The sequence below is a fragment of the Amblyomma maculatum genome, chromosome 1 (assembly GCF_055883805.1).
Source record: "Amblyomma maculatum isolate TAMU_Amacu chromosome 1, ASM5588380v1, whole genome shotgun sequence".
Lineage (NCBI taxonomy): Eukaryota > Metazoa > Arthropoda > Arachnida > Ixodida > Ixodidae > Amblyomma > Amblyomma maculatum.
Window position 1 is genome coordinate 300,191,370 of NC_139344.1, and position 16,018 is coordinate 300,207,387.

The 16,018-nt window shown below is 44.2% G+C and overlaps 2 protein-coding genes across 2 annotated transcripts in view; both read left to right on the plus strand.

The window, feature by feature from the left end:
• Positions 1 to 802, plus strand: part of LOC146206901 (cubilin-like) — a 324,785-nt gene extending 323,983 nt beyond the window's left edge. Inside the window, exons 10-11 of the mRNA XM_084575889.1 lie at positions 424 to 645; positions 717 to 802. Of these exons, the coding sequence (XP_084432015.1) occupies positions 424 to 645; positions 717 to 802 (308 nt within the window). The remainder of the gene's footprint in view (positions 1 to 423; positions 646 to 716) is intronic.
• Positions 803 to 3,154: 2,352 nt separating this feature from the next.
• Positions 3,155 to 16,018, plus strand: part of LOC146206903 (uncharacterized) — a 220,557-nt gene continuing 207,693 nt past the window's right edge. Inside the window, exons 1-2 of the mRNA XM_084575900.1 lie at positions 3,155 to 3,170; positions 14,139 to 14,335. Of these exons, the coding sequence (XP_084432026.1) occupies positions 3,155 to 3,170; positions 14,139 to 14,335 (213 nt within the window). The remainder of the gene's footprint in view (positions 3,171 to 14,138; positions 14,336 to 16,018) is intronic.

Below are 16,018 nucleotides of genomic sequence, written 5' to 3' on the forward strand. Positions count from 1 at the left end.
ACAAAATATTGGGCCCGTAAGCGCGGTAAAACAGAAAACGCGCGCATAATGACGTCAGCAAATACAAAAGGTGACGGCTGCGTGCCTTATTTTTCTACAATTTATGCATTTTTTTCGCAACACTCGTAAATTTTACAATTTTTTTTTTTTTTTTTTGCAAAAATTGTAAAACTCTTAACGGCAAGTTCTTATTGCATCACAAAGGGTCCAGAAGCCCGTGTAAAGAAATATTGGTCCATCACGGGCGTAGTGCAAGAAGGAGGCATGAAACGGCGTCGTAGGAACCATCGCTTTGGTTGGAATGTCACGTTACGACGTAAAATGGGTCGCTCGCCTGCTACTGCGCGGGCCCGACAAGTTGGCGCTATCCAGACCAGCGAGATTGGTTTGCCTGATGTCGACTTAAAGTGACGCGCATTGCAGGCGAGAGGCTTGCGCTGTTTGTGACCGATCTGCGGTTCAGCAAGAGCAAGTACTGCACCACGAGCTCGCTCACGGTGACGGATGGCACGCAGCCCACATCACCCGTGGTGGCCGTACTGAGCCGGCCGGAGCCACGTGCCTTCCTGTCAAGTGAAGATGGCCTCTTGCTGCGCATATGCGGCGGTGTCGTCAAGTTCGTCTACATGTCCGTGCCTGCTGAAAGTGAGTGCTTACGAAGCTACACCGCAACGTTAACTTTCCTCAGCGCTTACCCCGTACAAATACCTCCGCAGTCTGCAGCAAAACGGAGCCACCGCGGCGGGAGGCCATCCTGAAATCGAGGGTTGTCTCGGAGGAGATTGACCAGACGCCCAGCTGAGCACGGCCGCACAACCTGCCGCCCCTTTGTCAGCCAAGATCCAGTCGTGCCTGCTGTAGTCGGATTAAAACAAAATTGGATTTCGTCTATGTTCTTTGCTCGGTGTCGGTTTAGGATTGGCCTTCGGGCATTGCGCCTGCGATAATCGTTCCACCTAAAATCTCTGCTTCCAGGCGGTGATGCTGCCCAAGTCCCCGACGTTCTTTGCAAACAAGGTTGTAGGAACACGCTCTGATGCAATTGCAGCAAATAAAATAACGCGTTTAAGTGAAACGCTTTTGCAAAATAAAACCAGTTTTATTCTTCACTGTGTCCAATTAGGTTTTACAACCAGGAGGGTTGTTCTTGCGGAGACAACTATCCAACTTCCTGGAGCGGACAGGAGAGTAACCGACCCATCATGCAAAAGGGGGATCCTGCGAAAGGTACTGCAGAGCTTCTAGGCATCTCTTGCATTTCTTCCCCCTGTACGGAAGACAAGGAGCAGCCCCTTGCACATGGTGAGCTGGGCATGCTACGTGGGAGGAGGATTAGGGAAGCGGAATAATTAATGAATAGGGGACAAGGGTAAGTGTGCGTAACGGAGGGTCCAAGTGGTATCTATACAAGTACTGCTGCTCGCGGGGGAGGAAAACGCTGCTTTGAATTTTACTTGATATGAGGTGGTGCATGACACTAAGGCGCCAACGTGAGAGGCTGAGGAAATGGCACGTTTACAGAATCTTGCCCTCACTGTCGTAGGTGGGCGGACATAGATTGTTGCTGCAGCATAGTATTGCGATCCGTGGTTAAAGAGCCAGCTCATTTCATTCCGTCTCCCGGGGATCAGCAATCAACTCAAGAGCGAGAAGTACTCTTCCTCTTTGGAAGTTCTCCTGTTTGCACTTTAAGTATTTTTCTCTAAATACGGAGAAATGAGCAATTACCGTAGTATCAACGATTGGTTCATTTCTAGCCACAATTCAAAGTTGAGCTGTAAACAAGCTGGTATAAATTTATTCATAATATAAGTGAAATATTTTTGTCGTTTAGAGAACTGTGTGTGCAGCCTGCGTTTGTGGCAAAGAAAATCTGTGTAGCGTAGTCACTTGATTGTTGTTGGCAATGCTACGTTTTCGTGACCATTTGTTCTGGCCTGTTACACGTGTATTTTACGTTACCAAGGAAAATAATGGCCCCATCGCGGGCTTTTGTCTCTATTCCATATTGTTACAGCTGCTACGGATTCTCAACGACACCTCTGTTTCTATAATATACCTAGCGCGTGCGTCATAATTTTAGCACTCACTTCTACAAAAACGATCGAGGAGAATGCTCCATGAAACACTGGAACCTGAGCATAAAGAGGGCTGATTTTGGCCTACTTTGCTGACAATCATATGTTAAAGCAAGGAGAACAGCGTACGGTGTGTCGAAAAAGTCTTCTCTTTCGCCCTCCCCAATTTTGGGCGTTATGTAACTAAACACGTGTCCTGCAAGTTGGTGTAAAATGATTGTGGCACTTAGCCTGCGCTCTAGTTTATTGTGTAAATCTGGCATTGAGTGGTAGGTAGACAGATATTCTTTATTCAGGCAACAGGGTTTCGAACACACATCTTGACCGGGCCCGAAGTCTTAAATCAAAATGGCCGAACAGTTGTTTCTACGCCAGCTATCCTAACGGGTTTTTCAGCCGAAATAGTCTTTTACCCTACACGTTCATTCCTATTGCATCACCTCGTTGACCAAAAGGAGAACATTTTCGCGCCCCTTCACACATGTGCCTTACAGTATTCCAAAAATGTTGACCAGAAAGCGGCGGCTACTGGCACTATATGGAGATAGAACTGAAAATGAATTCCTTCCTCGAAAAACTGCCTTCATGAAGAAGAGTACGGAGTTCATTTTTCAATTCTCTTTGTCAACTTAAATCTTGCATGCCACAGATGCTTCTCTTTATTTCACGTTCTGCCTTGCAGTAAGAAGAAAGGTACATTTCGGTGACGTCACATTGGCGTCTCTTTGGCGGCCTTTTCGTTCCAGACATCTCCCCACGCACGCGTTCCCAAGTTAAACCTTGACCCAAAGACAATCGCTGAGCACTACTAATCCCTGTTTTCTTTTCCGCTGTCTGCGCGCCTAATTGTTTTTCAACCACATTCGACCGGATCGCCAAGCGTCGGCAGCAGTATGTGCTATAGATCGGCGAATTCCCATGGGTGCTGGAGTATGCCATGATTAGGGAGTGAGGGATTTCGGGCTATGCAAACGACTTGAGCGTGCTCCCGTGTCACCACCTATATAAGCACGCCTCTCGACACTTGACGCAGCAGTCTTCCTGTCCTATTGCGTCAAATACGGACCAAAGACATCATGGGACTCAAGCCGGGTAAGAAACTAAGGTTTCACTTAGAGTAAGGGATGTGGGTTTCGGCGAAATATTCGGGGCGATACCTATTGCCTACAACTGATTGCAATACATTTCCGAATCCTTCATCTTTTTGTGCAGCAGGGCATATGCAAGCTCAAAGCCTGCAGATAAAATAGGCACAGGTTTAGAATGTAGACCTTATAGTGACGTACCGTCTTTGCCAAAAGTAGCCAGGCTGCTCCGAAGACTGCCGGAGCAAGTGCGCGGCCGCGTGGCGGCGTTGCGCTCGCTGTAGCTTATCGGTGCTCGTCAGCTACGAGGGTACAACAGCTGACGTAACTTCGCACCCTCACTCTCGCCTGTTGGATGATCAAAACTAGGCGCGTATGATGTGTGGGCTGCGGTTTCACGCGTGCGAAGCCTGGTTGTGCCCAGCGAAGGCGCTCAGTATAGCGACGGGGCTATTATCTCTTCTCGGCAACTGCGGAAAACAGAAAAGCAGGTGATAGTAGACACGGTGAGCTCTTTTTCGTTTCAGGACGAATATGTGCTAGATTTGCCAGACAATGCTGCTCTGAAATAAGGGTTCCGCGAACGAGAAAGCAGTCATGTGCATATAATGGCTAAGCGTGACGAAGCTTTCATTATCGTTTGTTACCTATACCAAAACTTACAAGCAAATGCAAGAATTTGTTAGAATCAAACATTGATCTTATTTATACACAGCCTCCCCAAGAGACTAGCACAATTCTGCAAGCCTAAAAGAGAGATAAGGTGGCTTGGAAGGGTTCACAAGCTTTCCCATAAATTTGTACCGGAGTTACGGTCCGTAAAATTGCAGTACGCAAGGCACCTCGGAGAAAGCATGTTGAAATTTCAAGGCGCGTTATCATTCTTTATGTACAGGCGCATCAAACACGCAGGAAAGCGCAATTCTGCTGGTGCGTTTCAGTAGCAGATTGCAGAACACAAGCACGTATAATTATATAGCGAGAAACTCGACATCTGCTTCAGGGCAGTTGCCGAGAAAAGCGAATAGCCCCGTCGCTATACTGAGCGCCCTCGCTGGGCATAACCAAGCTTCGCACACGTGAAACCGCAGCCCGCACATCATACGCGCCTAGTTTTTATCATCCAACGAGCGAGAGTGAGGGTGCGAAGTTACGTCAGCTGTTGTACCCTCGGAGCTGACGAGCACCGATAAGCCACAGGGAGCGCAGCGCCGCCACACGGCCGCGCACTTGCTCCGCCAGCCTTCGCAGCAGCCTGGTTACTTTTGGCAAAGACGGTACATTCCTCTTTTGTGTACTTGATTCCCCCTGAAACAACCTGCTGCAAAAATAATTGCTGGTGTTTAGATGCAATAACTGTTCTAGAAGGTTATGCCACATCACGCTACCATGCGATCACTGAACTTCCTGGATGAGGTACCGCCTTCGTAGTCGTACCGCACAGCGTGAGAGTATGGCGCTGCTAAAACGCCTTTTTACGTGTTTGTATGGCCGCATCCAACATTGTTTTGAAACGCGCACGAGGCGTGTCCAAATAGTAATTACTTGGATTTTCTATCAAACACTGTTCAGTCAAAACGAATTCTACAGCAGCATATTGACCGAAAACATGGTAATTATGTAATCCGATGGGGTGGTATGAATTTTAGCCACCGGAGCACAAGCATGGCTTCTTTGTACCATCCTTCAACAGCGGGAAAAGGCCGTCCGAATGACTGAAAAATCTTGATTGGGCGCAGTCGTGACGTCCCACGTAGTGAAGTCGCTTAAAGAGAAAAATGCGTGACCAAGAGGTGCAATCCAACCTCTTCACCTTCGGTCGCACGTGAGGTGAGAACGCTTTTCTGTCCAAATTAAAATCACGCCTTCTGCACTGAAGATAAGAAAGCAATGTTTGTCCAACTAAAAGGGCGTCTAGTACCGGCTCGCGCATGCCAGGACTGCCCGTTTTAATTATGTAACGGGTGAAAATTTTTAGAAGCAAATAGCATGCTCCGCTCACTTGTGTCCGGACCGCTACGCTGCACTTAGGCCACTAAGGTGCATCCGCTCGACTAGGACGTAAAGGCAACAAGATCGTTCGCCGCCAGCGTATAAAGTTGTCTTCCTCGCAAGTCAAATTTCGGTCCCACAAGTTTTTCATTTCTTGGATATCCTTGGCCTCACGGTTCCAATGACGCTATCGTCTTTCACAAATCTGAATCTGCGGACCGCAAATATGAAAATGAGAGCGTTCCAAGTGATCAGTAAGTAGAACAAGGCACCGAATTCCACGCAAATTTGGCACTCACTTGCTTTGTTTCAAGGCTGGCGTGAACATGGGCGTTGTGCGTGTGTTAGCGCCGTGGAACAAATAAGCGGTGCGAAGTAGCCACGCATGCCCTTGGTCACCAAGGCCGCGAAGCCATACGCGTCGGTCGGGATTATATTTAAATATAGCATAGATCATGCAGATATGCTGCTGTATTCATGAATTCTATTAAACCATTGAATGCACGGCGTTCCAGTCAAAGAATACGCCTCGTCAGGGAGGAGGGCCTTAGGCAATCCTCCGTTTCATGAGATTGTCGGAATTGCACGACAACCTTTTCGCCTAGTGACTTCTGCCCTCTTACTCCCTTTTCTTCTTCACCTTTATAGCCTTTCTTTACTTTTCTTGATAGCAAACTTGGCCCGGTTAACCTGCCAACCATTCCCCCTCTTTACCAAAGATATATCTTGTTTTTAGACTATTTCAGTAGAAGTTTGCTTATTTCTTTATAAGGCGCTAGATAGGCTGACCAGCTATTTTCTACGCGGGAAGGAATGCAAAAATGGAACGACTGTCGAGATCGAACAAAATGTGCACTTGACCTCAGCCAAAGGTCCAATGATTTCACGAAACCCTCGCCGCTTGGTGCGGTACGAATGAGCTTAGGGAAAACATGATGATGCAAGTCCTTTTAAAAAGATTTGGAGCAAAATTCTATCCATGATGTCATCACGCTTGCAACGTTTTTGCATGTCTCTGCGGAGTCGCACAAGTGTTGGGAGCCTAGACGGAGTTCAAAATCAGTCTTTAGGCAATTACCATACAATGAACGTACTTTTCGTAACTAGGTTACATCAGTACAAGGGAAACGTAATTCCCATGTCACCGATTTTACAACAACGTAGTCTCCGCACTTAAACTGCACCTACGTGCTCAGATATTCTAGATTGTTGCATACATCAAAATTCTTGTAGTACGGCCGTGTCTTCAAGAATCAACCTAAAAACTACGGACTCATTACATAGATTTGTGGACAAAACGTGGTCATAAGCCATGCAATCAACTTTTCAGCCGTAAAATACAGAAAGGGTTCTACAATTTATTACATAACTCTAAGAATATAGAAGTTTTAAAGGCAGTAAAAGAGCTAGGCGTATATTTCACAGACACATTGCAATGGGACGCTTATGTGTATTTTATACTTCAGAAACTAAGCATAACAGGTATAATAAAATGAAACCGCTACATCTTACCAACGTCAGCCAAACTGATAATTTGCAATTCACTCCTTGCATCATATTGTCACGTAACCGTTTAGGCCCGTAACCAGAAGGTTGGTTTTTAATAGGGGGTTGACCTAACAGGCACAGGAGAGCAGGTCCAGAGCACCGAGTGACAGCAGCAGACTTCAGCTTCTTCTCGAACGCCACGGGGCCACTTCTTCGAGTCCACGCACGAGACTCTCGATGAGCAGCCGCCTAGCGGCTGCTGTTGCGCACGCTACGTTACCCCCCTCTCTAAAAAAAAATAAATGTCAACTTGATGAATTCGAAAGCAGAGAGAAAAAAAAATAAAGCAAGAAACATGCACACGCTACAATATGTATATTACTCCTATCTTTTTTGGGGCACGACATCAGCTTCCAATCTGTCCAAAATAATATTGATGCAAAAGAAAATAATACGTGCTATTGCAAACGTGCCTTACAACTAGCACACCGAAGGCCATTTCGTCAAGTACAACATTCCGAAAATGCATCATGTATACAATATAAATCCCTTGCGTACCTACTATTTTTCTCTAAGACATCATACAAATAGGTTTTTACAATGGTAAGCTTATGTCAGACTACTCAAAAATATTATACGCGAAGCCACGAAAAATGGTTCATCCCTGTTTCGAGGCAATTACGGCCATCAAATGATTGCAAACACCTTACCATGGCTACTAAATTTATGCATAGAGACCGGCATAGACGTTCATACATTAACACCATCGGAGCTCATCTGCCTTGAAAACCTATTGCTTAAATTATAATGTTGCAGTGTAAATATGTCTGTATTTTCTTGTTTTAATTTTCTAATGCGTTTCTCTGCCATCTGTTTGACAATTTGTAAAGAAGGGCGAGGCCCCTCAAGCTGCGAAGAAGCAGCTTTTACCTTGGCCCCCTCCATTTACTTGCAAATGGCACAAATAAATAAAATAAAGGGTTTATTTGTTTCGCTATGAAAAAAGGAAACAGTTTCCGCTTCCCTTTACGCGGTTACAAGAAGCTGCTTCACAATCGTCCTTAGCCTTGTTAGGTCAGACTGAGCACTAGGTTCCGGATATCTTGTAAATGGGCACAAATAAATTAAATGAAATGGTTTATTTGTTTCGCGATGAAAAAAGGGAACAGTTTCCGCTTCCCTTTACGCGGTTACAAGAAGCTGCTTCACAATCGTCCTTAGCCTTGTTAGGTCAGACTGAGCACTAGGTTCCGGATATCTTGTAAATGGGCACAAATAAATTAAATGAAATGGTTTATTTGTTTCGCGATGAAAAAAGGGAACAGTTTCCGCTTCCCTTTACGCGGTTACAAGAAGCTGCTTCACAATCGTCCTTAGCCTTGTTAGGTCAGACTGAGCACTAGGTTCCGGATATCTTGTAAATGGGCACAAATAAATTAAATGAAATGGTTTATTTGTTTCGCGATGAAAAAAGGGAACAGTTTCCGCTTCCCTTTACGCGGTTACAAGAAGCTGCTTCACAATCGTCCTTAGCCTTGTTAGGTCAGACTGAGCACTAGGTTCCGGATATCTTGTAAATGGGCACAAATAAATTAAATGAAATGGTTTATTTGTTTCGCGATGAAAAAAGGGAACAGTTTCCGCTTCCCTTTACGCGGTTACAAGAAGCTGCTTCACAATCGTCCTTAGCCTTGTTAGGTCAGACTGAGCACTAGGTTCCGGATATCTTGTAAATGGGCACAAATAAATTAAATGAAATGGTTTATTTGTTTCGCGATGAAAAAAGGGAACAGTTTCCGCTTCCCTTTACGCGGTTACAAGAAGCTGCTTCACAATCGTCCTTAGCCTTGTTAGGTCAGACTGAGCACTAGGTTCCGGATATCTTGTAAATGGGCACAAATAAATTAAATGAAATGGTTTATTTGTTTCGCGATGAAAAAAGGGAACAGTTTCCGCTTCCCTTTACGCGGTTACAAGAAGCTGCTTCACAATCGTCCTTAGCCTTGTTAGGTCAGACTGAGCACTAGGTTCCGGATATCTTGTAAATGGGCACAAATAAATTAAATGAAATGGTTTATTTGTTTCGCGATGAAAAAAGGGAACAGTTTCCGCTTCCCTTTACGCGGCTACAAGAAGCTGCTTCACAATCGTCCTTAGCCTTGTTAGGTCAGACTGAGCACTAGGTTCCGGATATCTTGTAAATGGGCACAAATAAATTAAATGAAATGGTTTATTTGTTTCGCGATGAAAAAAGGGAACAGTTTCCGCTTCCCTTTACGCGGTTACAAGAAGCTGCTTCACAATCGTCCTTAGCCTTGTTAGGTCAGACTGAGCACTAGGTTCCGGATATCTTGTAAATGGGCACAAATAAATTAAATGAAATGGTTTATTTGTTTCGCGATGAAAAAAGGGAACAGTTTCCGCTTCCCTTTACGCGGTTACAAGAAGCTGCTTCACAATCGTCCTTAGCCTTGTTAGGTCAGACTGAGCACTAGGTTCCGGATATCTTGTAAATGGGCACAAATAAATTAAATGAAATGGTTTATTTGTTTCGCGATGAAAAAAGGGAACAGTTTCCGCTTCCCTTTACGCGGTTACAAGAAGCTGCTTCACAATCGTCCTTAGCCTTGTTAGGTCAGACTGAGCACTAGGTTCCGGATATCTTGTAAATGGGCACAAATAAATTAAATGAAATGGTTTATTTGTTTCGCGATGAAAAAAGGGAACAGTTTCCGCTTCCCTTTACGCGGTTACAAGAAGCTGCTTCACAATCGTCCTTAGCCTTGTTAGGTCAGACTGAGCACTAGGTTCCGGATATCTTGTAAATGGGCACAAATAAATTAAATGAAATGGTTTATTTGTTTCGCGATGAAAAAAGGGAACAGTTTCCGCTTCCCTTTACGCGGTTACAAGAAGCTGCTTCACAATCGTCCTTAGCCTTGTTAGGTCAGACTGAGCACTAGGTTCCGGATATCTTGTAAATGGGCACAAATAAATTAAATGAAATGGTTTATTTGTTTCGCGATGAAAAAAGGGAACAGTTTCCGCTTCCCTTTACGCGGTTACAAGAAGCTGCTTCACAATCGTCCTTAGCCTTGTTGGGTCAGACGTAGTACTAGGTTCCGGATATCTTGTAAATGGGCACAAATAAATTAAATGAAATGGTTTATTTGTTTCGCGATGAAAAAAGGGAACAGTTTCCGCTTCCCTTTACGCGGTTACAAGAAGCTGCTTCACAATCGTCCTTAGCCTTGTTGGGTCAGACGTAGTACTAGGTTCCGGATATCTTGTAAATGGGCACAAATAAATTAAATGAAATGGTTTATTTGTTTCGCGATGAAAAAAGGGAACAGTTTCCGCTTCCCTTTACGCGGTTACAAGAAGCTGCTTCACAATCGTCCTTAGCCTTGTTGGGTCAGACGTAGTACTAGGTTCCGGATATCTTGTAAATGGGCACAAATAAATTAAATGAAATGGTTTATTTGTTTCGCGATGAAAAAAGGGAACAGTTTCCGCTTCCCTTTACGCGGTTACAAGAAGCTGCTTCACAATCGTCCTTAGCCTTGTTAGGTCAGACTGAGCACTAGGTTCCGGATATCTTGTAAATGGGCACAAATAAATTAAATGAAATGGTTTATTTGTTTCGCGATGAAAAAAGGGAACAGTTTCCGCTTCCCTTTACGCGGTTACAAGAAGCTGCTTCACAATCGTCCTTAGCCTTGTTAGGTCAGACTGAGCACTAGGTTCCGGATATCTTGTAAATGGGCACAAATAAATTAAATGAAATGGTTTATTTGTTTCGCGATGAAAAAAGGGAACAGTTTCCGCTTCCCTTTACGCGGTTACAAGAAGCTGCTTCACAATCGTCCTTAGCCTTGTTAGGTCAGACTGAGCACTAGGTTCCGGATATCTTGTAAATGGGCACAAATAAATTAAATGAAATGGTTTATTTGTTTCGCGATGAAAAAAGGGAACAGTTTCCGCTTCCCTTTACGCGGTTACAAGAAGCTGCTTCACAATCGTCCTTAGCCTTGTTAGGTCAGACTGAGCACTAGGTTCCGGATATCTTGTAAATGGGCACAAATAAATTAAATGAAATGGTTTATTTGTTTCGCGATGAAAAAAGGGAACAGTTTCCGCTTCCCTTTACGCGGTTACAAGAAGCTGCTTCACAATCGTCCTTAGCCTTGTTAGGTCAGACTGAGCACTAGGTTCCGGATATCTTGTAAATGGGCACAAATAAATTAAATGAAATGGTTTATTTGTTTCGCGATGAAAAAAGGGAACAGTTTCCGCTTCCCTTTACGCGGTTACAAGAAGCTGCTTCACAATCGTCCTTAGCCTTGTTGGGTCAGACTGAGCACTAGGTTCCGGATATCTTGTAAATGGGCACAAATAAATTAAATGAAATGGTTTATTTGTTTCGCGATGAAAAAAGGGAACAGTTTCCGCTTCCCTTTACGCGGTTACAAGAAGCTGCTTCACAATCGTCCTTAGCCTTGTTAGGTCAGACTGAGCACTAGGTTCCGGATATCTTGTAAATGGGCACAAATAAATTAAATGAAATGGTTTATTTGTTTCGCGATGAAAAAAGGGAACAGTTTCCGCTTCCCTTTACGCGGTTAAAAGAAGCTGCTTCACAATCGTCCTTAGCCTTGTTAGGTCAGACTGAGCACTAGGTTCCGGATACCTTGTAAATGGGCACAAATAAATTGAATGAAATGGTTTATTTGTTTCGCGATGAAAAAAGGGAACAGTTTCCGCTTCCCTTTACGCGGTTACAAGAAGCTGCTTCACAATCGTCCTTAGCCTTGTTAGGTCAGACTGAGCACTAGGTTCCGGATATCTTGTAAATGGGCACAAATAAATTAAATGAAATGGTTTATTTGTTTCGCGATGAAAAAAGGGAACAGTTTCCGCTTCCCTTTACGCGGTTACAAGAAGCTGCTTCACAATCGTCCTTAGCCTTGTTAGGTCAGACTGAGCACTAGGTTCCGGATATCTTGTAAATGGGCACAAATAAATTAAATGAAATGGTTTATTTGTTTCGCGATGAAAAAAGGGAACAGTTTCCGCTTCCCTTTACGCGGTTACAAGAAGCTGCTTCACAATCGTCCTTAGCCTTGTTGGGTCAGACGTAGTACTAGGTTCCGGATATCTTGTAAATGGGCACAAATAAATTAAATGAAATGGTTTATTTGTTTCGCGATGAAAAAAAGGAACAGTTTCCGCTTCCCTTTACGCAGTTACAAGAAGCTGCTTCACAATCGTCCTTAGCCTTGTTGGGTCAGACGTAGTACTAGGTTCCGGATATCTTGTAAATGGGCACAAATAAATTAAATGAAATGGTTTATTTGTTTCGCGATGAAAAAAGGGAACAGTTTCCGCTTCCCTTTACGCGGTTACAAGAAGCTGCTTCACAATCGTCCTTAGCCTTGTTGGGTCAGACGTAGTACTAGGTTCCGGATATCTTGTAAATGGGCACAAATAAATTAAATGAAATGGTTTATTTGTTTCGCGATGAAAAAAGGGAACAGTTTCCGCTTCCCTTTACGCGGTTACAAGAAGCTGCTTCACAATCGTCCTTAGCCTTGTTGGGTCAGACGTAGTACTAGGTTCCGGATATCTTGTAAATGGGCACAAATAAATTAAATGAAATGGTTTATTTGTTTCGCGATGAAAAAAGGAAACAGTTTCCGCTTCCCTTTACGCAGTTATAAGAAGCTGTTTCACAATCGTCCTTAGCCTTGTTGGGTCAGACGTAGTACTAGGTTCCGGATATCTTGTAAATGAGCACAAATAAATTAAATGAAATGGTTTATTTGTTTCGCGATGAAAAAAGGGAACAGTTTCCGCTTCCCTTTACGCGGTTACAAGAAGCTGCTTCACAATCGTCCTTAGCCTTGTTGGGTCAGACGTAGTACTAGGTTCCGGATATCTTGTAAATGGGCACAAATAAATTGAATGAAATGGTTTATTTGTTTCGCGATGAAAAGGGAACAGTTTCCGCTTCCCTTTACGCGGTTACAAGAAGCTGCTTCACAATCGTCCTTAGCCTTGTTGGGTCAGACGTAGTACTAGGTTCCGGATATCTTGTAAATGGGCACAAATAAATTAAATGAAATGGTTTATTTGTTTCGCGATGAAAAAAGGAAACAGTTTCCGCTTCCCTTTACGCAGTTACAAGAGGTTGCTTCACAATCGTCCTTAGCCTTGTTAGGTCAGACTGAGCACTAGGTTCCGGTTATCTTGTAAATGGGCACAAATAAATTAAATGAAATGGTTTATTTGTTTCGCGATGAAAAAAGGGAACAGTTTCCGCTTCCCTTTACGCGGTTACAAGAAGCTGCTTCACAATCGTCCTTAGCCTTGTTAGGTCAGACTGAGCACTAGGTTCCGGTTATCTTGTAAATGGGCACAAATAAATTAAATAAACTGTTTATTTGTTTCGCTATGAAAAAAGGAAGTAGTTTCCGCTTCCTTTTACGCGAATATAAAAAGCTGCTTCACAATCGTCCTTAGCCTTGCTGGGTAAGAGTGAGCACTAAGTTCCGGATATCTCCTTGTTCGGTCAGGTTTCAACTCCAGAGATGAAGTATTGCAGGAAAGTAGTTGTTGGTGTATATTTCTCTCTAGTTAAACAGAAGGTTCAGCTAGTAATAATCATGTCACATTATGACTTTTAATTCACTGCACAATACCTGAAAAAAGGCTTCCGTGAACGTTTCATAATAGTAGACGGAAATCTGATCATGCAGATATAAGCAATTATTCCTCATTGCTGGAAGAGTTTAGTGTCAACATGCTGATGCCTCCGTGTTTTCAGGACTCGTAATATCGGCAGGCTCATCTGCTGAGCACACCCTAGAGATTATTTCGGACTGTTGCCTTTCACAAGATCTGCGACCCAACCTCAGCGCCAGGTACAAGGGGTAGCATTCACCTGACGGAAAGATGAACTTCCCGAAGCCTAATCTGGAAGCGAATAGTGCATTGTAAAACTCTGTCTGAAGCCTAAAGCAAGCCTATAAGCGAGCAGCGGAAATTTGATTAAAAATTAGGCATTTCGTACTACTATCATGAGCGGGCGAAGTGGACCGATTTCTTCCGGCCAGGACGTCGGCCGTACTAATGAGAATATCCGCGTCGCAAAGGGCGGAAGTTTCTTCCGAAACATCAGATCAAGCGATGTGCCTTCATTTGGAGGTGAATGCAATTTATGAAATTTCATCTGAACCAGACATAATTCCTATTTAAGGGATGGGAATATCCTGGAATGCTTTTCATTTTTGTTTAATGAAGCAATTCCAAAAATGCTTTCCAAAACTGGGACTCTCCCTCCCGGAGTCACTCATAAATTTTCGCTTCTGACTCCACCCGTGGAAAAATGCGCGGCTCTCAGGTCTGCATACATGCCGGCACCCAGCTGTTCCATCCAAGACAGCCAGTGAAGCTCATCTTGCGCGGAATTGAGTGATAGCGCCTCCTCTCGCAGCCGGTCTGCTGCTGCTGCTCGTGCTGTCACCAGGGGCGAGGCCGCAGGAGCTGCGTGTCGAGTCAGGCCAAGCTCTGGCCGCCTGCCGTGACACGCACGGCCACCTGCCCGGCGGCGCTCTCAGCTACGATTACATCAAGGCTCTGCTGGCGCGCCTCGAGGCATGTGTGGTCTTCAACCAGCGCTTCATGACCGAGGTACGTTGAGTATAAATGCGGGAGAGGAAAATCATAGTGCTACTCTCTTGTTTCACTTCATTCTAATCTCTTGTTTACGGCTGTCCACAGCAGCTTCCCAAGTGATTCTACCAATTCCCTCTGCTGTTTTTATTTTTCTACATATTGTCTCGACAATTTATTTTTTTTTTTCAATATACTTCACAATCTAGTATAATATCGCGCGGTAAGTTGTCCTCTTGGGCAATAAGGCGCATTTCTGTTCATCGGCTTTCAGTTTTTTTCCGCTGCTTCTTCAATACACTACGGCTTTCTTAATTTATTTATTTCACTTTGCACACGTAAGCTCTGTGTTCAAGAAGGACGTGAAAGCGGTATTCGCTATCACTGCGGCCGATCTTTCTGATCCCCGTTTGGGTACATGCATTCAGTGCTGAATGTGTGCCCTTTATTCCTAGCACATACTTATAGTCGTAATCTACCACATGGGTAACCCCTACTGTGGGAAATAAATTTTTACCAAACCAAATTAAAGCCCCTATGTAATGGCTTAGGGTCTGAATTGGGAGCCCCAGAGAGTCTCGAGATGTTATACAACTAATCAGATCAACGCCAGATTTCTGTTGATCGGGATCTTCCACCAGGGAGTGCATATAACCTCAAGCTGCATATTGTTTTGTATCCCCTGTGGTCCGTACTGAACAAGTCCAGTAGATATGTACGGGTTAGGAGAGCGGCATTACGGAACATGACAAATCTCTTGCGTAAAAGAGGGTGAAATTATTACATAAAGTTGGGTTCAGACCTACTTCACAAAGTCAGGAAAGACCTATATCAGTGAGGAGCTCGAGATCGAATGCTTTTAGTCAGGAGTTCGGGATCGAAAGGTTCGCTCTTGACCAACTACCTGCTCTCTGCGGACTTGTGTAGCTCAGAATCAGCATTGTTATTGTGCGTTTTACCCGCTTTTTCACTCACTAGACAGTGCGCTACCAAATTTATTTTTGCATCATAAATGACAATAATGCATGCGGAAGGAGGCCACACAGGTGCTGAGTGCAACATGACGTTTTGATAAAATAAACAGAGCATAGCATTGCCTAGCTGGGGAAAAGGATTTTGAATGAATGCATAACAGATTTGTTTCCTGAGCTGTACCCAAATAAGCTATATCTGCAAGTTGAAACCACAAGCACAGAGCACCATTTCTGAAGCACATTATACCGATTGTTCCCGGCCGATGTCGAAGAACAATGGCACTTGTTTCAGTACTGCTATGAGTTTTATGCAGTATTAGAATTCGCTGCCGCTTTGTATGTGCAATATCACTCAGGCAACGGCCACTGTGGCATTTCTTTTGCAAGCTGTTCCAGTGCCAGAGCATGGGAGCATGCCGCTGCAGCAAAGGGGGTGTCATAATACGGAACTGTGTTTAACTTCAGGCAAGAAGTTAGTACTGGGTATCCTGGAAGTAATGTGAGCCAATATGGGAGCACTCTTCGCGAAATCCTACTGGCTTTGTCTTGTCTCCTTGCCTCTGTGTTTCGCTATATTTTGCCGCCTTCAGGCCTGTAACCAAGCTCTTTTAAGTTATGGCTCACCACAGTCTGACACACTGGCTTTGCTGACAGGAGGTGTAGGTGGTCAGAAAGAGAACCTGATGATGACCTAGTCTGGCCAGTAAACACTCCAGCTGAGAGGGGA